This window comes from Argentina silus (assembly GCF_951799395.1).
Source record: "Argentina silus genome assembly, chromosome: 2".
Lineage (NCBI taxonomy): Eukaryota > Metazoa > Chordata > Actinopteri > Argentiniformes > Argentinidae > Argentina > Argentina silus.
Window position 1 is genome coordinate 3839117 of NC_139656.1, and position 26302 is coordinate 3865418.

The 26302-nt window shown below is 39.1% G+C and overlaps 1 protein-coding gene across 1 annotated transcript; it reads left to right on the forward strand.

The window, feature by feature from the left end:
- The first annotated feature begins 860 nt into the window (after nucleotides 1-860).
- On the forward strand, nucleotides 861-25612 carry zbtb20 (zinc finger and BTB domain containing 20). Its single transcript, XM_083692062.1, has 5 exons — nucleotides 861-1029; nucleotides 5211-5316; nucleotides 18630-18796; nucleotides 20517-22034; nucleotides 22748-25612. Exons 4-5 carry the CDS (start codon nucleotides 20537-20539, stop codon nucleotides 23281-23283), a joined length of 2034 nt encoding a protein of 677 aa, XP_083548188.1. The 5' UTR covers nucleotides 861-1029; nucleotides 5211-5316; nucleotides 18630-18796; nucleotides 20517-20536; the 3' UTR covers nucleotides 23284-25612.
- Nucleotides 25613-26302: the final 690 nt, after the last annotated feature.

Below are 26302 nucleotides of genomic sequence, written 5' to 3' on the forward strand. Positions count from 1 at the left end.
GCCAGTCAGAACATATCTGTGAACGCATTGGAGAACAAAAAAACTCAATATCGCTTTACTCAATCTGATTGGCCAGTTAAACCGTCAGATTTTTTTTTCTGTTGGCTTGAGGTCAGCTCGGGACGTTAAAAAATAAATAAATGAGAAAATAGAAATGCGTAGAAAGTAAAAGACACGCGGCCAATCTAGCTTGTTGGTACTAAAAATGATAGGCAGTGACGTTATCCAATGTGAAGCTGCAAACCAATCGGTAGCATTTACTGACATAGACTTTGGCCAATGTGAAGTGCAGACACATGATCGACACATTTAATTCACAATTGACGTCCCTTTTGATCAAGAATGGAATATTGAGACTTCAGTTAATTCTGCTTTAACACTATAGCCTGGGCGTCAAGAATCCATATGTTACATTGTGTGGACTGTTATTTATATAAGTTAAGCTTCTAAGTCAAGTTGATCACTAGGTGACCTGAATAAAAAAACTGTTTTCTTAAAGAACACACGGTGAAAGACATACATTCTGCATATGTAAATATGTGAAGACCCAGACAGTGGAATTTAATTAAGAAACTACTGCCTTCTGTTGTCCATATTGGATCAAATAACTTCCCCATATGCGTAGGAGGAACATTTACTATTTCAGAGCCACAATGGAGCCAGTTTCAACGTCCCACTGTGCTCCGTATAGGGAGGCTGCGCGGAGCAACGATTGGGGCATAATAATGTTGACCGATTTATGTTCCAACCTACACTGCTCTAGAGAGTGCTCTCTGTTCCAATCGTAAGTGAAAAGGCGTGCCTGCCCAAAATGTTCGACGTATAGTTAAAAAATGGGAGGGCACACTTGAACTGAGGTCCTCTATGAAGGTAGGCTGCAGCGTGTGTTTATTGATGAGATGAAAGAAGATGGAAGTGAGAAATGAAACAAAGTAAGGGAAAATATTAAAAAACTCGAAGCTTTGCCGGGGAAAAACCGGGGAAGCTGTGAAACGCTGTCGCCACTGGAGAACAAGCTTTGGACAGCAGGTAAGAAATATGAAAAGTAAGGAAAGGGGCGGGTGTCAGTAGTATCTATGAAAGGCTATTTATAAGAAGAGAAATGTCAGTTATTTACAATATATTAGCATATACAAAACGTAATAGTAAGTCTAAGATTATAGTATATAGCCTAGAGAATCTTATGAGTTTCATTGCCACCATTTGCTGGATTTTTCCCACCCAAATTTACAGCAGAATCAAAAACTTTATTCATTTCGGCATATAAGAAGCTCAATTAATTATAACCTAAATGCAAAATGATATGTGATATTGTGGGGTTTATTGATTGTAGTCTGGGTTTACAGTAGTCCGTGTACATTACACCCGACCAAAAAGACGCGCTGCTCACTGTCATGACGTCCCAGGTTGCCCATCTGTCATTATTCCCAACATGCATATTTTCTTACTTTTACCCTTTCCGATTCGCTCCAGAGTTATGAACTGTGATGTTTCTGCTCTACTTCAGGCTGTTTAAAAATAAATAAATAAATAAAGCAGTCATTGAAGATATCAATGGATGCTCCACCAAGCTGGAGCTCCAATTCAGACAAAAATAAGGATAGCCTAATTCGCTGAAACATCTGGAGTTCAATACAGGCGATAGTGCGTTCAGCGGAATAAATGGGCAATCATTTGAATGAGAAGGAGCGGGCATTAGGCTTCAACTTCAAACCACCATGTTGTAACTCAATCGGTTGGCTATTTCCTCGGACTACTGAGCCAAAATGTGTCTAACCTTTATCAGACAACACTTGTTGGCTCGAATAATGGCCGGAATAGAAACAAAACCGTTTAAAATTGTTGCCTTGAGTCTATACCTGAATTTCAAGTTGTAATAAGGATAGGCTACATGGTGCCTGGAATTTGTCAAATTACATTATACGTTAACATCTGCCTGACACAGAAAGGTAGCCTACATTTGAGCCAATATCCTCAGCTAAAAGTATGAAAGACACTGCGGATTTAGTTTCACCGATAAAAGAAAGACTGCCCATCTGGTCTGGATTTTGGTGCCATGATTTACAAAATGAATGCCCTCTTTTATTGTCACGATCTATGTTGCGCAATTCCAGCAATGTTAACGCACATGACCATAGGCCTATAGCCCATATTACCAAATTAGAATAAAGGGGTCATTTTGAAAAGATCTTGATAAATGCTGATACATCTAGAGGCGCCATCTCACAATTTGGAAGACAATGCAGGCCTATATGAGAGATGTCCCGATTATATCTTGATAAATGAAAGAGGCGCTCGAGACCCTGAACTGGCTCATCATCAATGTGTTTGCTTATCCACTTCAGGACAGTGGTATGTCCGCGAAAACATAACCGAGGTATGAGTAGCCTTCATACAATGTAATTACATTGTATTTAAACAGTAAATACAATTTGAATGTCAATTGACTACAGTATATCAGTGGCGCCACAAATTGAATCTGTCCCTGTTGTTGAGACTTCGCGCTGCAGGTGAAGGCCTAACAGTCAACGAACACAGGGTTAGGTTATAGTGGCAGTTTATTCAAATGAAACTGGTGAGAAATCCTCCGACAAATCAATGTCCAAACCCTTTGAGGTAGGCCTAAACGCAAAAGATACGACCCACACATGCACCGGTGAGGGAGTTCACTGACAACATCTAAAACACATGACCTTGGAGGTATAATTTACTCAGCTCCCCCAAACTAGATCGTTTAAAGTGTGTGTGTGTGTGTGTGTGTGTGTGTGTGTGTGTGTGTGTGTGTGTGTGTGTGTGTGTGTGTGTGTGTCCTGCATGCAAACTCAGTCTAAAGTCTCCAAAATGTTAATGTTGCATATTGCAGAATGAAGACTAATGCTGTGTTTTCACAAAGTTCGTAATGATAAACTTAGTAACATTTCCACGATAAGTATAAACTACCTTTTTGAATATTGTCTTTTCATCTTTCATTGTTTGTCATTTGATGGAGTCCTGCAAACGTTTTCGCTCTTATGTTAATAGGACAACCTGATTCTATTGAGGTAATATAGGCCTCCTACGCGTGTTATAGGCCTACGTTTTATACTTAGCTTGAATGTAACCTTACTTCAGGATCGCTTGGCATATGTTAAAGCCTATACATAGCCTTAGCCTAGTAGTCTATGGATGACCGCTCCTTTCTATGCGCACATGTGTGTGCTCTGGTTGATGTGCTAAGCCTTGCATCTCGTTTGAAATGATTACATTTGTGTGTAACATTACCTACCACGCCTAATGAGAAGTGAATTGCTGTGAGAGAGTTTGATGAATTAAAACATGTTTTTAGGTTACACGTGTGATTGTGACAGTGTTCTATTGAGAATTCCAGGCAATTGCCCACGTTGCTGTTGTGCGTGCGTTCAGTGCTTTTGCACCTTAAACCCTTTTTTTTTTTTTTATTTGTTTTACTTTACCGATATAGTACTCTTCTCTCAAATGGTTTTGTAGGACATATGGAAAATAAATGATTTTAAAGGCTGTGCAGTCTTCTTCTGGATTGATGCCATTACTGGGCCTATCAGTTCCTATACAACTCTGTCTCAAGAACAATTATAATGACAATCCTGAATCCTGGACATCTATAGGTCTAATAAGATGGCAGTAGATCATCATCCAAACACAGTTTTGATCATTTGTTTTCTGAATTGAAATAAGATATCATGAAGAATATCAAATGTAGCCAAATGTGCACTGTATCAATGAATAGCATACACAAATTGAAGAATCCATTGTTTCAAATATTTGTCTTGTCAGTTATGATGTCCTGTTGTCTTGTTGACAAGCACTCATAGCCTATACACACATTTAGTGGATATATTGGAAGCATACCAATACAGTATGCTACATATTCTGCTCCATTTTCCTTTTACTGGTGAGAGATTGTGTACTGTATGTTCACTGTATTAGAGATGGCATTGAAATATTTTGAACTGAAAACACGTTCCATCAAAGTGTGTTGTAGGGACAGTGATTTGGCTTTTCTATGATAGATGACAGTATAATTGGTATAATAACTGGCAGTATTGCAGGTGGAGTTTTGAAATTTTAGATTGTTTGTGGTTGGAAATATACACTCGAGAGTTATGAGTTCAATCCAACGGCCATCTCTGCTGTCTTGTGTGTCCTTCAGTCCTTCCCTCAGTCTAACTCTGTACTACCATAAAGCATTCATAGACTTAAAGGTTCAGCAGACAATATTTTCTGCCACTGTTTGCTTACATAACTTTCTTAAATATTTCACTTATTTAGCCAGTCTCTTAAGAGATACATGGGAACTAGCAAGTAGAGTAAAGCATACTGTATTGTTTTACTGTACAAAATGCTTTGAAATACTCTTTGGGCAGGCTTAAATCTGGTATTTTTTAAAAACAGAAGTAAAGCCAATGGAACTATCAACATCCTGAAACACGATCCTATAAATATGTCATGTAAAATAGACATAGCATATGGTTCCACAGGCTCCCATTTCAATGACAATGAAGGTTTTATAAAAAACATTTATTTACGGAAAAGCTTTGGTCAATCCCTTTTGTTTAAAAAAGTTGCCAACCACACCTGTATTTTAACGCAACACGGTTTACAAACAGGCTCCTCTTTACATTAGTCTCATGGTTAGTACTGTAACAGTGCTGTACACATTATTACTTACAGATATTGAAATGCATCCCAGAAATTACAGTAGTGGCTAATTATTTATCTCAACAATTATTGACCTATTTTTTCTCAAATTTAACAGGGACAATAAATGTGCCTGCCTGATAAGTTTTAGGTGAGGTGGCAAGTTCATGTATGACAAGGTTGCAAGGTCAAGTCTAGCAGGGTCAAGAGGGCACATTGATATCCAATGAAGTTGCAATAGAAAGGCATGTACAGTGTGAACCGCATGCACTACCTGTCCGTCCATAATGCACCTCACACATTTCGGTGACCCTTTTTTATTTTATTTTTTATTTTACTCACGAGCGCCCCTGGTGGATAAAGTTCTGAAATGTCTCTTTAATACACTCAACACCCATCAAAACCGCATAGTATAATCCATATTAGAAATTCTTAGATGACTCAAATTACGTTTTTTTGCAGACCATATCTTACTAGTATGTTTTTTACATCCTTGTTAAATTGAGGAGACTCTACTTTGATTCATGATAATTTATTCAGTCTTTTGTCCGTAGCGATAGGTTTGGATCGGCTTATGAAGACACTGCCAGGACATCAAATGTGATCTGTGATGTCATTGCCAGGTGGGGAGGTTTGGAGGTGTCCAGCTTAAATTGAAAGGTAACATTTCTTTTTATTTGCGTGTACGGAAAAGGTCCGATGAAAAAAGATTCTACCCGTAACCTCTCAAGGAACCACCTGATTTTGGGAGGTTAATTATATAACGTGCACATCTTTTTATGAATTGATGCAGAAATATTTTAATTCCAGGGAAATCTCCACATCAAAATGTTTTAAATTTTCAGTCGTATTATTATTTTGCTGTCTATTCTGATGTTCTAAAAGAAAAGAAAGCTGACTCCTATGCAGAAAGTTTGTTCCACTATGTATTAGCAGGCCCAGCTCTTTGTCACTGATGCAAGTTGCTGCACTTGTATTTTGGTTGTTGATATACGTTTATATTGACATTCAGTTTTGTATTTGCTGTTTGGCCTAGGTATTTGTAAGTGTATTGTAGTGCCAATGCCATGTGTAACCATTTGACCTCTGCTTAGTGGGTTAACCCTATAAGCAAATGAGGTTGTATGCAAAGGAGGTAGTGAGGTCAACATCATCATCATCATCATTATCAATGTGCCAAGATAGTCTTATGAATTTGTTGGAAAGAAAGTTGAGGAGGGGTGACTGTAGTGAGCTTGCCATTGTTAACGTATTCCAGCCACTGCTGAGTAGGTTACCCTATTGCCATAGGAGGAGGAGTAGCTAACTCCTCCTGTTAATACTGGAAGCTGTCAAAGCAAATTAAACAGTTTTATCACTGTCATTTCAGTTGCCAAACGTTCACACTGAGGTGACTGAGGTACTCAGGTGACTGAGTATGAGCTTGTTAACTTCCAAACTGGTAGCTGCACTAGCTATTAGCTAGCAAGCTAACTGAGTGGATCGCCGGCTGCTGGTAACATTCTTGGCCAGTGACAGTAAATTACTTAAGCCTTAATTCTCACTTGAGAAATGTGTGCTTAACCCGAAGTTGTGCACAAATCCAGGCATCAATACATAACTTTCTCAAATAAATTGATTTACATGCACAAATCAAGAATCTCATGCCTGGATTTTTGCCATAATGCTTGAAATGTTTAAGCCCAACTGGTTTGTTGAGGGCAGTTCCTACAGTAGCACTTAGGGACATGGTGTATACCTTTAGGAGTCATGAACCGTGTGGTGAGATTGACACTCCCACACCAATGCATTTTTTTCAAATGACGAAACAATACACAGTTAAACTGATGAAGGGATTTTCTACTTTCTTGGAGTCAGGCAGTAGGTCTGATACACTCTCTCTTACTTTGACTTGTGTTCTAACAGTTAAACTGAACTGTAAGTTGATTTTCTGTACCAGATGCAATGTGACTGCTTTTACAATTCAAAGTGGATCAGCTTGATTTTCATATGATAAGGCTGACTTCAATGAAACCCACACTGCAGCTAACCTGCACCGTGGAAAACAACATTGTTTCATTGTTATGATTGATCAGACAACGTTTGCTGAGTGAAATAAAAAATAAATATTTCAATCCATGCATTCTTTCAGTGCAATAACAAATAAACTCTCCTTCAATGCAGTTATGACTGAGTAGCAAAAGTTGCTAAAATGTTAAACTAACATTTACTAGAATATTAAGTGAACTTTAAAGCACATTCTAATATCTCATGTGAAGATCTGAGCACTTCATAAAATGCAGAGGTATTTTTTGGTTTGTACTATGCTTGAATTCCTGAAAAACATAATTTATTTGGGAAAAAGACAGGGGCATGTAAATACTTTCTTTTCAGCCTTACTTCTTAAACACATACACGAGGGCACAGGCATTTCACTGATGTGAAAAATGTATCTTGGATTCTAATAGGGAAGTTGTATGTTTGCCAAGGTGCATGTGTGTCCTCAGCTAACCCTGTTACCCATATGGTTTTCTACAAGTCATGGTGAGATCACTGTGTATTCAGAAGGGAAAGTATCTGGAGATGGTTTTAGAAAAGAAATAATATAGACTCTTCAGTAACTTTTCAGTGGATTATGCCAAGATTGTATTTTATTTTCTATTTGTTTACACCTAGGCTCTTGGAAGGCCTGTTATGCCTTTCTGCTAGCGAACAACACATTGTACAGTGGCCAAAACTGTACGACAGAGTACATCCCATTAAAACAGGCACAGTGACATTGGTGTGCAGTGGAAAAACCTGAGGCGTATTATCTGCACAATGGCATTTGTGTTATAAAGCCAGAGTTGCCCCACAAAAGTAAAGGCTATTAGGACTCACAGGCATTTCCACACCTTGTTGTTACTTTTTTATTTGGTTCGCAATTTGTTTTCTTGAAATTTAGGAAATAGTTGGCAGTCTTTAAGTAAGTAAGCCATATCTGTTTTGCATCACCCATAAATCTGTATTTCCTTGATGAATATCCACTGAAGTAACAGACTGTTTTTGCATCGTTGCACTGTCTAACCATTTCCAGCATGAAATGGATCATGATTATCAAATAATGTTCATAGTACACTCTTTATTGAAGCACTTCCCAGCATTATTTTTAGCAGACAGTTTTACAACTAGGTAGCTTACATTTTAGGGAGATTGTGACAACTGTGCTTCTTAAAGGGATAAAAGAAAACAGGTAGCAATGAACATGTGAACTGGTTATTCTTTGAAGTGAAAAGTATTTTCATGTTATTAAGGATTTACAGTTTCTCTACCTACCTTCACATGCTGCAATAGCTCACATGTAATTCACAGGGAAGGTAGCTTATGTTATGCACAGTATTTGGATTATACTGATTAATGCATTTCTATGTCCATGTATAAACTGTGAAAGCACACTAGGACTACTAGTAAGGTCTAGTATGATGGCCTACTAGGACTAATACAATGTAAGACTACTTGGCCGAATGTCATGTACTGTACTGTATCACAATATTGCAGGTAAACTGTTCATTTATCTTCAGACTATCTGTGTCTGCAACCCTCAGCCACAGTAGCCACAGTATGATGCAGTTCAGTGGAATCTATTTACACCTGCATTTTACATGTTCTTGTGAGGATGATAGCTCGCAATATCTCCTCACTTGGTTGTTTGCACTTCTGTTGACATCAAAACATATTTTGTTGAGTGTTGAGATTATGACAATCCGTGTCCCTTTGCTACCCTAAATTGAAATATGAAGAACTCCAAAGGGTTTATTGTTTATGGATTAGTGAACTTGTGATATGCCTCTAGTCATCAGAGAATATTCATTTTGGTTTGTCTCTTGATAGTTCACCCTAGCTAATAAATCGCATTGCTATTGCTATTGTTTTCTGATAGAAAAAAAAACATTAATGAGCTTTTGGCTGGTTTCTACAGTCTTGTGAAATGGCTTGCTTTTTTAACAAGCTCTTCTTGCAACACAGTTATTAATCTATGGGTTAAGTTTCTAAAGACCTTATATTTTCAGGTTGGCAGTTTTGGATTAACAGCAAACACAATACCTTTGTTTCTTGAATGACAAATACTTTGTCATTACAAATACTGTTTGTTTTGTTTTTCTAATGCAACTTATCCATCACTCCATCAAGCTGATTACACTTGATCTGGAGAGAATTGCATCTCTTTTGGGTTTCCTTTTTGTAATCATTATTTTCTCTATCTTTGATGCAATGTCCAAATTGGGTGCTACTGTATGATGAAGCTGGCCTCCCATTCCCAAACAAACACGTACATTAAAACAGTTAAAACATCAGTCCTTTATATGATGAAGATATCATCTTCACAGGTTCTTAAGATATTGGAGTTAGAAGCTAGCTAGCAGACCATTGACCCTGGGGTAAGTCATGGGCAGTTAGGCACAATACAAATAGTGCACTCATTAGGTTAGCCTGTGTTTCCATCTGCCGGGATGAGAATCCTACATGGGTCAAAAGTTATGAGAGCTAACAAGATATAGTGATGCCAAACTATACATCACAATACACATCTTCAGAAGTCTATGTGGAGTATAGCTCAGTGGTGTGGTGAGATGGAAAGCAGTGACTGAGCATTTTCAATGTAACATTTTTCAAATGCTTCCCGTCATTTCCTACAGGATGATGATTACTGTTTTGCCGAGTTTTTTTTCCTCTTTTCAAATTTTGCAGTTGCTATGGACACCTGTGCCAAAATAATAAGACTCTAATTGTGCAATATCTGCTTCAGGGTTGAAACATTTTTTAGACTGTCACATGAGAAGTCAAATGGTTCATCACGAACGGCTTTGTGAAATACCAAACTCAATAAAATGAGCATGGCGAAAAGGCAACCGACCATGGGATTTTTCTTAAAAGCATTGCATTTTAAAATTAAATTTAAAGATTATCTTTATGGTTACTTGATCAATGTTCAGTGACAGTTCACAGTGGACCTAAACCTTTGATTTCCTGTCTGAATGATTTTTATATCCAAGATATTGAGAGGATGTTGCTTGACATGACAGAGGAAAAATCCTTAAACTAAAATAATGTAAAAACAAACAAATACAGGATCCATTATTAGACTTTATTATTGCAGTTTAAGTTGGTTTATGAATAAGAAAGATCAAAGCACTGAGAGTGGGACTATCCCATAATACTTTTAAAACAATATGCAGTTGGAAATTAAGTTCAACAGACAGTGGCTGGGGTTTCATGACATGCAATGATTTAGTTGAGCTTATTTACCAGCCAACAAATAAACTATAGTTAGACATATCTACACTTGCGTCATAATGGTGTAAGGTAATTTTTCAGACCATGTCTTGTACTTTTATGGAAAGTTATGAAAGTCATGACAATTTCAGGAAGCCCATTACAGCATGAATGCTTGATTTTCTCCAAATAATACTTTTGCTGGAGTCTATCCTCACACTAATCAAAAGCCCCTCAATTCGCTCTCAGAGGAACATTCAAGACCTACAGTAGCGTTACTTAAGGGACTTTCCAAAGACATTCTTATAATATTTTCAAAACAACACTAGGATCACACTTAAAACTAGAAAAGGAAGGAGATATATTTTAAAATGTATCATAGGAATCCAGTGGTCCCCATAGAAACCCTGGTTAATTCATGCAACCCAAAAATACTTATTGTTTAAAATGTCTAAATAGTATCAAAATGATGTATAGTAGTTATTGAAGTGGGGCCAATCTACACATTTTGAAGTTGGATTGAGGTGGCAGCTTAAAAGATGAAAGAAGATTTTTTTGAAATTTCCCCATTCAGAGTGAATGGCCATAGGAGTTTCAGTAAAGCTCAAAAAGTATGAATGGTATGAAAAAGATTTTTCAAGCACCTCAAGTTACATAAAGGATGGTTTGGACGATAGATAGATTAGCTGGGTAGATGAAAGAAAGTGAGATAGTTTGAGTTCTGAATGAGTTCTGCAGGTCTGCTGTTTTTATTTCTGAAAGTTCTGAAAGCTCCATGGCAGTTGCAGCAACAATGGAGCTCACAGAATGCTGGCCTAAATCAACATTCTACCATGTTAACGGGTGAGAGTTTTTGGTTCATCTTTTGGTTTCCATTGTCCTCCATGTTAAATGTGCACTTTCAAGTTTGTATAGTTTGAAAAGTTTAATAGTGAGAGAGTATTATTATGGTAGCGAATAAAGTTAAAGATGGTTTGGTTGGTTGGATGGATGGATGGATGAATGGTTGGTTGGTTGGTTGGAGGGATGGATGAATTGATAGATGATAGTTAGATAGATAGATAGATAGATAGATAGAAGAAAGGATGATGGCTGGGTAGTTGAAAGAAAGTAAGATAGTAGGATGGACAGATGGATAAAAGATGGTCAGAAGGTAGGATAGCCAGAGAGATGAGAGAAGGTTGGGAGATAGATAGATAGATAGATAGATAGATAGATAGATGTTTGATGTTTGATGTTTGATGTTTGGGTAGTTGGAAGAAGGTTAGAGGATTGTTAAGGTAAGAGAGAGAGAGAGAGAGAGAGAGTAAGAGTAAGGTGGTTTTATGGGGGGGAAACTGGTTGCCAAGAGAGTGCATTGTTGTGTAATCATTCTAAGAATTAGTTCTGCAGGTCTCCTGCTGTTTTTATTTAAGGGTTCTGAAAGCACCATGGCAGTTGCAGCAACAATGGAGCTCACAGAATGCTGGCCTAAATCAACATTCCACCATGTTAACGGGTGAGAGTTTTTGGTGTCACAAAAAGCTTAATAGTTTAAAAAGTTTAATAGGTATCAGAACGCTTTTATCAGGCTTGATCATTTTTAGCACATTTTACAATTGGATTGGTGTGAATAGCTTGAAAGGTGTAAGAGCAGTGGTGGTCCAAAAATTGCTTTCCATAGACCTCCATGTTAAAATAGGCACTTTCAAGTGTGTATACTTTAAAAAGTGTATATATATAATGAGTTTAAAAAGGTTTAATACAAGCAACTCTTAACGTCTCTGCATGTTTGATATTTGGATTGGTGTGAATAGCTGAACAATTGTAGGAGGAGTTACAGTAAGGAAATTGGGAAGAGAATACTATACTAATAAAACTAGAGAAGGAAGTTCCTGAAGAAACTTTGTGGACTTATTTTGGTAGTTGATCAAGTTTAAAGATAGATAAATTGATAGATAGATGGATGGACAGATGGATGGTTAGGGTTAGGGTTAGGGATGGATGGATGGATGTTAATTAATGCAAACTAAAATGCGTAATGTTTAAAAAGTGTAAACAGTGTAATAAAACTGAATGGAAGTTATTTAAAGTGGATTCAGTCTACACATTTTAAAGTTGAGTTGAGGTGTCAAGCTTAAAATATGAAAGAGGAGATGCATTTTAAAATGTATCATAAGAAACCAATGGTCCTCATAGAAACCCATGTCAATGAATGTGACTTAAAAAGTCTAAATAGTAACAAAAATCTGAATGAATGTTATTTAATTGGAATCAGTCTACACATTTTAAAGTTGAGTTGAGGTGTCAAGCTCAATATACTGTAGATGAGAAGGTTAGAGGATTGTTAAGGAAGAGAAAGAGAGAGAGAGAAAGGTGGGTCTTATTGGGGTAGAACTGGTTGCCAAGAGAGTGCATTGTTGTGTAGTCATCCTAAGAATGTGTTCTGTAGTTCTGAAAGTTCCATGGCAGTTGCGGTAACAATGAAGCTCACAGAATGTTGGCTTAAATCAACATTCCACCTTGTCAAAGGATATGAGTTTTTGAGTTACAAAAAACGGAATATTTTAAGACGTTTAATACAAGCAGTACAAGTTAGACGTCTCTCCACGTTTTAAAAGTTGGATTGGTGTGAAAAGCTAGTTGTAGGAGGAAGCAGTGAAATCATTTCGGAAGACAGAGAATAAGAACATGTACAGTATGAGGAAGAACAATAGTTGGACTTGCTGAAGCAAGTCCACTAATAATAAAGTATGAGGAAGAACAATAGTTGGACTGGTTGAAGCAAGCCCACTAATGATGTACAGAATGCTTCTTCTTGAGCAGAGAAATGCTGCCTTTAAGGTGTAACTAGCTCCAGCTTACAATGCAGAATGTTCTCAGAACCGTCATTCTGGAGAAAAGAGGGCAAGGCAGGCTACACTTACAGTATGTTACCACCAAATGGGCCCATTAACACAACATCCTCTCTGTTTGGTATAGATAGTTGCATAACATTCTCTGCACTGCTTTCATAATATTTCTGAAATGCTGTTGCAAAAACATTTGACAGTTATGGCTATTTCCTTTAACATTTCTGGATAGTTCCTTACCTAATGCTTGGTTGTAAAGTTAAAGGAACATTACCTGGCAATGCTATGGTTAATCCTCTTTATACTGTACCACTCATCAACTCTGTGTGTTGACTGGTGGTAATGATTTCCCTTACATACAGTAATTACTCTGTATTACTTGCACTAAGTACTGTAGTTACAAACCTTCATCAACATACATTGTTCATGTTTCTCCTGCATCTACAGTATTTGAACACAATGCATTGAACATTATAAAAGAGTAAGGAATGTTAGATAACACAGGACATAACGTCACAACAATTTTAACATTTGAAGCAGTGTGTAGGTGTTTTGTTAATGTGTTTTTTTCTGAACGTAATGGATTTTCTACCAGAACAATTCATACACAGGGCAAAGGTAAATCAATTAAAATCTGAGACTGAGCAGTTGTTTTCCAGTGATTCTACTAAACTGTGTGTTTTAGGTGCATTAGACATATTATCAGGCAATGCTCGTGTTTATACTTAATAATACAAGGGCCTGGTTTTGAAACTCTCAACCGTAATAAGAGATGTAGTACCCTATATTGCGCATTAATTTAATTAGCCAACGGAATGTTGTTTGGCGGGAGTTGAGCCTTTATTGTCAAGATCAGTTCTGTTTTTTACTCCTCTCATGACTTATAGCTCCTTCACATTGACTGGTTAGATTTATGTCTATTTGGAAGTCATTCAAATAATTTTTAAACACCAAATTCAACTGTGGGCCTGCTGCTGTAACAACTGTCAGTTTGTACCTTAGTTGCATTGAAAATACTGTGATGAAAACAAATGATGCGTATCACTATGTTTCCCATTTCCATTATACTTGTGCCGATGATTATTTCATCTGGTGTAAAAAATGTATTTGCAATGTCAGTACAAACACATGCGATCCAAGTGCTGAAATTCCACTGATACTAAAACAAAGCTGACCCATTTTCTAATGCTTCATTTTTGGTAGAATGTTTTGCCTCTACAAAATTCTAATGGAAAGATGGTTGAAAAGCTTATGACAAACAGATTGTTTTACAAAGGGAATACATTTGGCCAAATTCAAAACAGCCATAAATCATTGTATTCAGGTTCAACAACAAAAATCAACAGAACACTACATGCTATGTTGATATCTGTTTGCTGTGAATAATGGGGTTAGAATATGCTTCCAAATGACCAAGATACATACAGTATTCACATGCAATATGCACCACTGATAATTACAATGCCCAAGGAAACAAATTATTTTGTTCACTTTCAGTACAAGCCAGTCTATACATGCATGTGGGCTCATGTATATCAAGGGGAAAATATATGCTTGTGGTGTGTACTGTAAGTCACATTTGCATATTCAAGATGTATATTATTCACATGGCTGACATCGTCTCCTTTCACAAGCCTGCCTCTCATCTCTGTCCTCAACCCCATCCCCCACCCCCACCTTTTCATTTTCCCCCTAGATTAAACTGATTTCCAAATTCGGCGCAGTATTCTTCATGAGGTTGCCAACTAATTAAGGCAGCTCTGATTAACCTGAAGTCAGACTGGTGATGCTGCTCTCTTCCCTTCCCTCTCTTTCTTTTTTTGTCTGTGGTCTTTGTTGTGGCAGCAGGGCATGGCACTAGCAGTCTGGAGCATTGTGTCTGATTTCTAGCAGACGAACTGACCTCTAGGGACTTATTGACAGCTAACTCTATATAGAGAGACACACAGTGCTGGGAGAGAAAGGGAGGGAGGAGGGAGATAGAAGAGAGAGCAAGAGAGACAGAGACACAGACAGAGGGACGTGTAAGGCATGGGGGAGATCAATATTAGAAAAAAAGATAGAATTTTGTTGTTTTCAAGAAACGACCAGAATATTTCCTAATAATAGTTTGATTTCCTCTGAACATGGACAGCAAGAAAAATTTTACAGATTTTGGCAGAGGAATAAGGAGTGAAAGAAAATGGCTGCCTCCAAAAAGGATCTAATTAATTTTGAAGGATCATCAGCCCCTTTCGTCCAAGGCAGGGGAGGGAGGGGGGGAAGGGGGGGGGCAGACAGACAGACCCCTGGACTGATTAGCATTCACTGCAGGTAGGAGCTGGCTGCTGCTCACCCACTGTGTCACTGCTAAAATGGAATCACTGTTGTGAGTGGCAGTCTGGGCAGCTGAAGCCTGCTTCCCTCGGCCTGCTCCTTTGTTGCCCGTATTCACCTCACTTCACCCTCAGGCAGGTGGATTTACATGTCTAGATTGCAGCTGAAGCCAAAGAGGAAATATATATGCTTGTGTTGTTTAAAACTAGCCATGCAAAGGCCTTTGGCATCAGGTCACCATAGCATGTCACTAGCCACATTATTAAACTGCAAGTGTGTGTGTGTGTGTGTGTGTGTGTGTGTGTGTGTGTGTGTGTGTGTGTGTGTGTGTGTGTGTGTGTGTGTGTGTGTGTGTGTGTGTGTGTGTGTGTGTGTTCATCATCTTGACATTTATTTACCTGTCATTGTCAAATTTTATTTTCCTGTTCCGAGAGATATAAAAAAAATAATTCTGCCATTCTGAGAGCATTGCCACTATAAATATATTAACCCTTCACTCTATGTAGATTGTTGTCCTCTAAATAACAACATTGTTATGTCCCTCTGTCTTAGTGTTTTACTCTGCACATTGGCTACACAGGTTGCTGTTATGTAGTTTTAACCATGCATGTGGTTGATACTGTTGTACAAGTGAGCTTGCCCATGCTGTTCATGTCTAGCTAATGAGGATCGTTCTATCCACAAGCTCATTGACGTCACCATAGGGGGTTTTGATTACTTATCTCAGTCAATGTTGATAACGCCCGCTGGAAATCATCTATAATTAGGCATGCATATGGCTAATGTAGACAAGATTTCCGAATTTCATTGTTAGTATTATTTTGAAACTTTGCGTACAAAGATAGTCCTAATACACACTGTGATAAATCCTACTAATAGATAATGTTTGTTTTCTACCTGATATATCCCTGTAGATATTGTTTGTTAGAACGGCTTTGCCGCTTGCGTTATCATAAACCAGGAAACCAGGAAAACAAAAGATTTTTAAAAATTACATTATATTACATTTTTGACATTTAACAGACGCTTTCGTCCAAAGTGACTTACAGCAAGTACATTTGTCAAATTATTTTCTTTGTTACATATTTTGGCCTTCTTTGACAAATACCTGAAAATCCACCACGACTGTTTTCACAAGATGTTTTGGGATCGGCCAAAATCAACTATTGCCAAAGAGCCTTTATACGAAGGTGGATCACATGGTATACAGCATAGCCTCCCCATTGACTTAAGTGATGTGCACCCCCAGTGGCAGAGAGATATATTGCAAGTTTGACACGCTTGACTGGGATTAAAGCCACACTCCAAAAGATGTGCATGCCATAGGCAAATACTAAAGAAAACAATGGAGTTAATGCATCCCATGACATTTTCACATGCAAATAGAAAATCTTTCAATCATAGAACTCCATTCCCTAGAGCAGCGTTGCCAAATGTTGCTCATTGGGGCACACTACTATGCCCAGAGAATATAGTGATGCTGGATGTCGATCTGGATGTCCTTGTCAAGCAAATAAAGCTTTGTTACCTCATCTAATTCTAACCTCACACTCGTGTGTTCTAAAAAAAAAACTGACAAAAAAAGAAATCAGCAATAATAAACTTAGTCATGTATTTACAGTATTTTCTGTGTTATATTCCTCCTATTCGCTACATGACACTCTGGCAGAGCAGGGAAGGTCATTTAGCAACAGATTATTACAACCACGTTGCACTAAGGAGCGCTATAGGAGATCTTTTCTGTCTGTCATAATAAGACTGTCCAACTCCTCCTCCGGCTGGCTCGATCAGGGTGATCAGAGTCAGGCTGGGGGATGTTAAATCATACTGGACTGTTCTTACTGTATATAATGTTTCAGATGTCTATTTTATTTTTAGTCTATTATTCTATTGCCACTTTATTTTGTTGTTGTTTGTGATGTGAGCTGCTGTAACGCCTTCATTTCCCCTTGGGGATCAATAAAGTACCTACCTATCTATCTATCTATCTATCTATCTATCTATCTATCTATCTATCTATCTATATCCATCTATTAGTTTACAATATACGTCAGTTGCATTGTTTTTCCAAAGTTTGTCTGCATCTCCAAAGCAGTCTTTTAATTGCATTCTTCTGGTTTGTCTGCCAGGGGCATGCTAACACAATGGAAAGTATGCAAGTATAAATAAATCCATTTTTAGAAATTTAAATATCAGATTTTCAGAGCAGACTGAGCAAGAAAACCAATGGCAGAAAACAAATCTGATGAATAGATAAATGGCCTACAGCACTTACGCAGACAATTTTGTTTTAATTTCCGTCACACACATTCTATGTCTTATTTGTTGGAGCCATCATTAATTATGATTTGTCTGTTTAGTTGCTTTCCGATGTGGTTTTGTGTTACTGGACATTTGCCTTGTTCAGGGGGATGTTTGGCTTAGCTAAACATATACAGCATGTTCATGGCATTACACTGATAGTTATGTGAGTTGACTGGAAACTGAGTTTTTGTATCATCGGACTTTTACAGTTTGTAGTGTTGCATGCATACTCATACTGTATAGATTGATTAGAGTTTCTGTATACCTGAGAGTCACATGCTGAATGCCATCGAATGCCTGTCTTGTGTTTCTTCATGTGTGTTATGCTATATATGTTCTGTACATGTCTGTTATATTTCTGTCTGTTGACTGTACATCCTGACATCTGATTGTCATAAGGCCTAGCCATACAACATGTTTCTGTAGTTACACCGTTGGCATTGATTAGAAAACAGAACAGGGGGCTGAGAAGATATTGGGGCTGTGTGAGGTCACATACAGTACTACACACATACACACATACACCAACACACAAACCCACTCACAAACCCACACACACACACACACACACACACACACATACACACATACACCAACACACAAACCCACTCACAAACCCACACACACACACACACACACACACGCACACACACACACATACACACATACACCAACACACAAACCCACACACAAACCCACACACACACACACACACACACACATAAACACATTAGGATCCTATTGGAGAAGAGACCATCATTTTGCCAATGTTGAAAAATACTATATAATTGATTGATTCAAGTTCATGTGACTTCTGCATGTCCTCTTTTGATGGAATGGTGAGCCTATTTCTATTTCTATTTCTAAAATATGAAATGAGGATATGGGGACATTGCTTTCATTTTGAATAAATCATACTTGAATGTGAATAGATCTCCTCTGGTAGGGTGTGGTTCTCTGACCAGTGGTTTAGATAACTGCTGAGAGGAGATTTGGCCCTGGAACCATATGATTTTTAGCCTTCATATGTAATTGGCGGTCAAGTGTCCACTCAAGTAAACTGTCTCATGTCGGTCAAGAAGGTCCATTCACTCTTTACTTGCGACATTTTAACACATCCATCACGTCGCTTCGCACTCACCATCTCAGATTCAAGACATCGCCTTTTTTTTTTTTTGCGTTACAAAGACATACGCTTCTTTTATCTTCTTCCGTCTTAGACATCAATCCATTGCTTCCTCACTCACAGTGAATATGTTGCTTTAAGAACTCTCTTGTTTTCTTCCCCAGGGTGGTATTGAAGAAACCACTGTGGCAGAGCAACGTATGATACTGACAGAGAGGACTGAAGGTATCGCCTAGCACTGGCCTCTCGTCAGCCATCTCCACCAGCAACCTGTAGCGTGTGCCTCTTCACCAGCCTCACACACATCTTCCCAACAAAGCGTCATCTGACTGTGAGTACATCAGTGCTTGGTGCCCCCCCCCCCTGTAGTAGAGCAACGTAGGTAATGTATCTCTGTCAGCATGGGGGTGTTTGTCACTTATTAGCTGACATTTAATATGTGTTATTAGTAGAAGTACAGTACACTGTCCCGCTGTCACTCCACGTTGCACTCATTAAATTTTCCTCTTTTTTTTTTTCCAAGTCAATTAACTGGGATTTTAGGTTGAATGTCTGTTCTTGCCCAGAATTTATGTTAAATCATTTGGTTTCTCAAGAGTGAAAATGGAATCTCTTTCCCTCATTAATCCTTCTCTTGATTTTTATAAGATGAAGAATTACAATACAAACACACTCCTTAGATATCCCTCTGTTGACCAAAAGTCCAATGTATGGCCATGAGTATACAATATGTATACAATATGTGAAAATTCTGTTTTAATTGTATTTGACAGTACGGAAATGTAAAAGTCACCTGGTAAATATAATAATTACATAAAATATGCAACACATTACTAAAATATACTACACATTGCAGTTTCTGTCTGATTCATTATTACACTGTAATTACACAGTGTAAACAGAACTGTAAAATAAAGTTCTAGCCTTCGTTCACTACAAGACTGTGTGTACAGTGCTAGTAGTATAGTATAGTAGTACTGTAGCATCTACTGAGTGTGATATATAGAAGTAAAGGGCGTGTTTGTTCAAAACCAACAGTGGTTTTAATATCCTTAGTGCACCGGGTGTGGGTAATATGGGTGAATGGAATTATGCAAAAGGTATATGATTGTTTGCACAGGTGTCGAGACTTACAGAGGAGACTGTTTTTATAACAAGGATAGGATAGTGTTGAATAGAATGTTTGCTTGAAAACCTTGACTAAGTGATCAGCATAATCTCAATGATCAAAGCCAACCATTATTCAAATACATTTTATTTATCACCCTCTTTCTATAATCTAAATAGCTGAATATAGTTTTAGCAGTGCACTCATTGAGAGCAGTACTTTGTTCCTTCATGGAGTCATCTTTAGAGGTCTTTCAGTGGCAAGGCCAATTTGAGGTAGTTTGTCATTTACAGATTATGTTCAGACACTTGGTCAACCCCTTTTTCAAGGATGGATCTCTGTGTTCAAATGTATACCACGGAGTGTGCTAGAAATATAATGTTAAACACAGAATGCTCCTGGGATAGTTTGGGAGCAGACAAACTGCACATGTACGGTTGATGAATGAGGTCTAATATCCTCTAAGCCCAGAGCACCACCTACTGGGGGCTGTAGTCTCAGACTAAATATATCACTATACATCGCTGTGAATATTATTAATGGGACAGGAACCATCTTGATTGCCGTAGTCTCTCGCTGTAACCATACAGATTCTGTATTGGGGAATTTTGTGTAGACTGGTTTATTGTTTGAGTGCTTTGATCGTTTGAATCTCAAATGCCAACATTATATGAGCATAAAAAAATAACTGACCACTGAAATGTTAAGAAAGCACATGGGGTGGATGGAAAAGGTCATATGCTGAAATAGATTACATTTGGCATATCTGTGCTTAATATCGTAATTTCCATGATACACACTCTATTGTATTGTATACAAAAATACATCTGATAATCATTATCCAATTTTTCATAATTAAATGATGCTCATGAGACCCAGAGTTTGGCTTTTGATAATTACATTGTTTCTTCTAAAGGTTATGTGTTTTCCACCCTGTTTTCAGGTGACATCAGTTGCAAGGGGATGACCGAGCGCATTCATAACATCAATCTCCACAACTTCAGCAATTCTGTACTTGAGACCCTCAATGAGCAGCGGAACCGCGGGCACTTCTGTGACGTGACTGTTCGGATCCATGGAAGTATGCTGCGAGCTCACCGGTGCGTGCTGGCCGCTGGGAGCCCCTTCTTTCAGGACAAGCTGCTCTTGGGCTACAGCGACATTGAGATCCCCTCTGTGGTCTCGGTGCAGTCCATCCAAAAGCTGATAGACTTCATGTACAGTGGGGTCCTGCGGGTGTCTCAATCAGAGGCTCTTCAGATCCTCACTGCTGCCAGCATCCTGCAGATCAAGACGGTCATCGACGAGTGCACCCGCATCGTGTCCCAGAATGCTGGGTTTCCTATCAACCCAGGGGACTCTGGGCAGGAGACGCCCCGGGGAACGCCGGAGTCAGGCACCTCAGGGCCCAGCAGTGACGCCGAGTCAGGGTACATGCAGGCCACATCGCAGCAGAGCATTGAGCGTGCGTACACATCGCTGTATTCCTACACCGGCCCCTCGCTGCAGAACGGAACCCGTGAGCGCTCCCACTATGTAAGCACTATGACAAACAACTATGACTCAGCCCTCACCACGCAAAAGGACCAGCATGGCCAGGACCCGCCATGGATCACTCGTATCCATGAGAGATCCCAACAGATGGAGCGCTTCCTATCCAACCCAGAGACCACCCACTGCCGCAAGCAGCCCCGACCGGTACGCATACAGACGGGAGGCATTCACATAAAGCAGGAGGCAGAGGATGAGTACAACTGCTACGGCATGGAGGACTGCCCAGACGACACTGACCATGTGGAGGGTGTGGATAGTGAGCCCAAGGGTGAAAGCTTTGACTCAGGGGTGAGCTCCTCCATCGGTACTGAGCCCGACTCCGTGGAGCAGCAGTACATGGTGGGTTTTCGGGAGGGGAGCGGAGAGGGGCAACAGGGCGAGGGAACCCCCGTGCAGATCGAGGTCAACGACTCCTCTCCCGAACAGGTCCACAAGATGGAAGACGGGGGCGCATCCCATAGCACTAGTGACAGTAGCATGATGCAACCCCTGTCCAACCCAATCATATCCCAGTCCCTGCCAAGTGCCCCAGTCTACATGCGTCAGGTCGAATCACACACCAGCAACATGAGGATGCCGCTCACCCTGACCAGCAACACCCAGGTGATGGGCACGGCTGGTAACACCTACCTGCCCACTCTCTACGCCACACAGTCGGCCAGCAGCAACAAGCCCTTCTTATTCAGCCTGCCACAGTCCATAGCCCAACAGTCCCAGTTCGTGGCAGGGCCACCCCCCAATATGTCCAATTTCCCAAACCCGATGACGGTACAGCAACAGGCCGCGTTGCACCAGCAACAAGCCGCCATGATAGCACCAGGAGAGAAGAAGCCCTATGAGTGTACTCTCTGCAGTAAAACCTTTACTGCTAAACAGAACTACGTCAAACACATGTTCGTGCACACTGGTGAGTACTTGAGCTCCTCTAACTTTTTGTATGTGACATTCGTTATTACTATGATTTAAGTAATTTCATGGCTGATAATATTATATATTTGACAGATAGTGTAACTGAATTTTATGGTGCCTGGTGGTGCTCATGGTTTGAAATATGATGAATGAATTGAGTGTTATTTTTAAATTTGAGTTCTGATGGATGGTGGGTGGTTTGGGCATACAGTAAAAGGGGGGTGGCATCTACCTCAGAGTTTGATACTTTAGAAGTGGTTCAGATTTTCAGATTGTACAGAAATACATTAAAATGGCTGTACATTTTGAATTGTCCTGGCTGATGCTTATGCTCATTGTTCATCTTTGAATTAAGTACGATAAAACGTTAGCACCGAGATACCATGATGACCCTGTCCACATTTTTGGGTGACTACTATTATTGGTGCCTACTGAAATGAAATCAGACAAAGAACGAGGACAAGTGTGCCCATCAACACTGGCTGCCAAGCAGTCTTGAAGGTAGTGAGGTCAGACTTTTCTAGTGAATGCAGTATTCATTAGTTTTGTGATGGGCACGGTCTGTGAAATGTTCAAGGCTACTTTAGCAAAATGTAGAAGCACTGTCTTTGTCCTACAGTACATTATTTTTGCTGACTTTTGTGTCTAATATTGGGGCTTTTCTGTCTCCCCTTTTTCTTCCAAACGCCTGTGACTTGTATGTATATCTAGGTGAGAAACCTCATCAGTGCAGCATCTGCTGGCGTTCGTTCTCCCTGAAGGATTACCTAATCAAACACATGGTCACGCACACAGGGGTGCGTGCCTACCAGTGCAGCATCTGCAACAAACGCTTCACCCAAAAGAGCTCCCTCAATGTCCACATGCGGCTGCACCGTGGAGAGAAGTCCTATGAGTGCTACATCTGTAAGAAGAAGTTCTCTCACAAGACCCTGTTGGAGAGGCACATGTCCCTGCACAGCACAGGTGGCGCCTTGGCGGGGCTGTCGGGGGCTGCAGGCGCCGCTGGCGCCGTCTCCATTCCCATGCCCATGGCCGTGCCCGAACCCGGCGCCGGAGTGGTGGCCCTCGCCATGCCCGTGGGCGGAGGTGCTGGAGTAGGGGGTGGGGTCGAAATGGGAGTGGGTGTGGCTGCAGAGGCAAGCTGCCAAGAAGGGACCACCTACGTGTGCTCCGTCTGCCCTGCCAAGTTCGACCAAATTGAGCACTTCAATGACCACATGCGAATGCATGTCTCCGATGGATAAGTACAAATAGATAAACTTCTTAAAAAAGAATGAAAAAGAAAATGGCACTAGATTTTTTTTATTTTGGGGCATGAAGAGTAATGAGTATAGACACTGGCACATTAAGTTTCCCAGAAAAGAGGTGTTTTTTGTTATTCTAAAAGAAAAAAAAGATGGTGGCCTTAAGGCTTCGTAGTTTGATATTGATCCACTGGATGGATCCTTACTACAGGCCTCTAAATGTATGCTTTCCTAAAATACTGATTTATGTGTTGAACACTACCGAAAGGCCTACGAAAGAAACACACACACACATACACACACAAACACACAAATACACAACTCACACACACCTATATACAGTATAGATATATGTTTGTATGAGTGTATGTGTTCATTTGTGTAGTGTGTATGCGTATATTTGTGCATGTGTGTATGTGTGTGTGTGTGTGTGTGCGTGTGTGTGTGTGAGTGTTTGTTTGTGTGTGTGTGTGTGTGTGTGTGTGTGTGTGTGTGTGTGTGTGTGTGTGTGTGTGTGTGCACGTGAGCATTGCCATGAAATTTCTAACATGGTAAATGTGAACCCATATTGACCGTTTTGGACACTATATGCGTCCAAGCTTACTGTGGTATAATTTTCAACAACAACGACAAAAAAACAAAACATCTGGCTTGGGCTAAAAATTCCCACTAAAAATATTGATGGTCACAAGTTTGCCTTCTTATGTAGGATAAGAAAAGGAGAGTAATTCATTTGACACTGGCTTTTATTTATTATTAAGGTATTGAGGGATTACAATGCAGCTGTTGTCGAGGTACAAGATGATTTTAATAATTGTACTGAAATGTAACTTCCTGTCAGTGGTTATAGGAATGATTATTTAGCATAAAATGTTTTATTGTCCATGCATTTTGATGGTTCAGTTTAAGTTTACGAAATTAGGGTTTGTTGATAAGACAGTATTTGAGAAAAATGTAATATTGTTAAGATTTTATTTTATTTGCATACACTGCCACTAATATCTTAGAAGACTGTTAAGGCTATTAGACCTCTTCCATTTCAAAAATGTGAGAAAACAAAAGACAGAAGGTTCTTTTTAAAAAAATGAATTTGTGGTTCTCTGAAAAGGATTTTCCATTTACAGTTATGGCAGGCGTAGAGTAAGCGACCAGAATCACGCTCCAGATTGCTGCTTCTCGACTTGCACCAGACTGTTATCAGCTGCAGATTACAACATGATTTGTCACTATTACTATTATTGTTAGAGTATGATTATTATTTCATAGTGGTATAGTGGTACCAGGGTTTTAAGAAAGCTATTGATTGGATTAGTGGTAAATAGAGAAGAATTTTCAGTGAACTTGTATTGGACAGAAATAACATCCTAAGACCTAAAATCTCTGTATAGCCTGTTCATAACTACATGGCTGTTTTAGCAACTGTTTGAGCAGGTGGAGACAACTAAAATGCACTACTCTTGATATGTTAGCTCCACCTAGTGGCACAAACGGCACGCCAATGTTCTGACAGGAAATACAGACATGAGAGACATATGAGACTAAATAAACAAGAATAAAAGTAACCAGTTCAATAATTATTTAATTATACCACAACTTGCAGATGGACTTTCCAGACAATAAGATACATTCCTGATTTCACAGATACCTAGACACAGTGTGTACAGAATAGATTTGGGAGTAGGGAGGAAGCTGGTTGTCAGTTAAGTGTCACTTCACTCAAAAGCTCTGCTCTGATATTTGGCTTATACTTGCATTTATCGAAAATAAGACATACACATCTGCCTGCAACTGCAATCTGAAGATTTTGCTCATTTCTTTGAGTAGACACACCTTTGGTAGTTAAAATGGTGAGAGAGTAACAGTACAGTACAGTCTGAAAGAGAGTACAGTACAGTCTGAAAACAATGTTGTAGATGTAAAAACAAAGTGCTACTTTGCACATTTTTTTCAAATGCCTGTGTTTATTATTGAGTTGTTTTACTTAAGAAATGAAATTCTATGATTTTCATTTTTTTTTTTCATTTGTAAAGGAAAAAATCTTTCTTAAAAGCTTGATAAGAGGACTGCATTATTTTCTTGCATATATGTTGCACTGCTTAAACCGATAAGTGCACTACTGTTACCAGAGATATTATAGTTTTAGAGAAAAATAATCATTTTTTATCCAATGTTTGGTTGTAGTTCACATGTGTTAGAATAGCTTTGTTCCATTTTTCGATAAGGTAATTAAATGTTTCTTGGCTTTTGTTATCGCTTGCTATTATATGTATTTACTTGTGCTGTGTTTGTGCAAGCGTTTCTTTTTATTTAAATCTGAACCATCGTGTGAGCTTGTCTCTGTTTTTACCATTTTAATGTATTCTTTTCAGGAGTTAATCCCCTCTAACAGCAGTAATTGCATTGCATACATTAGAACAGATGCTGAACTTTCATACAAAAGCATTCATGCCAAACTAAATCCAAAAAAAAAGAAGAAAAAAAACATGTTTTATAGTGTGCGTGGACATAAATGATATGCGTGTTTTAGAACAAGTTTCTTTGCGAATAAGGGGGTGGGTGGGAGATTGTACACAGCTTATTTGCTATCTGTAAATTGTACACAAGTGTGTGTCTCTTGTGTTTGTATGTCAGTGTGAGTGTTTGTATGTGATATATAATCAAACTGTTATTGTCCTGAGTGGAGGTGGAATACCTGAACTGTAGGGCTTCCTTTGCAATATGCAGTGCAGGTACTATGAGCAGCAGCTTTTGCTTTCTCTCTTGGGCGTCTAAATACAGTTGTCTTGCACATTTATGGAGACATCTACAGTATTGATCAAATATTCATGAATCCATCGCCCCTATTGAAAAAAGTACAGTACATGGCATTTTGTGTCTATGCTTTAGTTAGCTTCAGCTGTATTTTATGTAACACCCAATAGCTATTTGAATAGATCACCTGATAATACTCTTCTACCAGCTTCACTAAAAGAGGTCAGCACTGTGTTCTATCTTTCTCTCTTTGAGATGAGGAGGACTG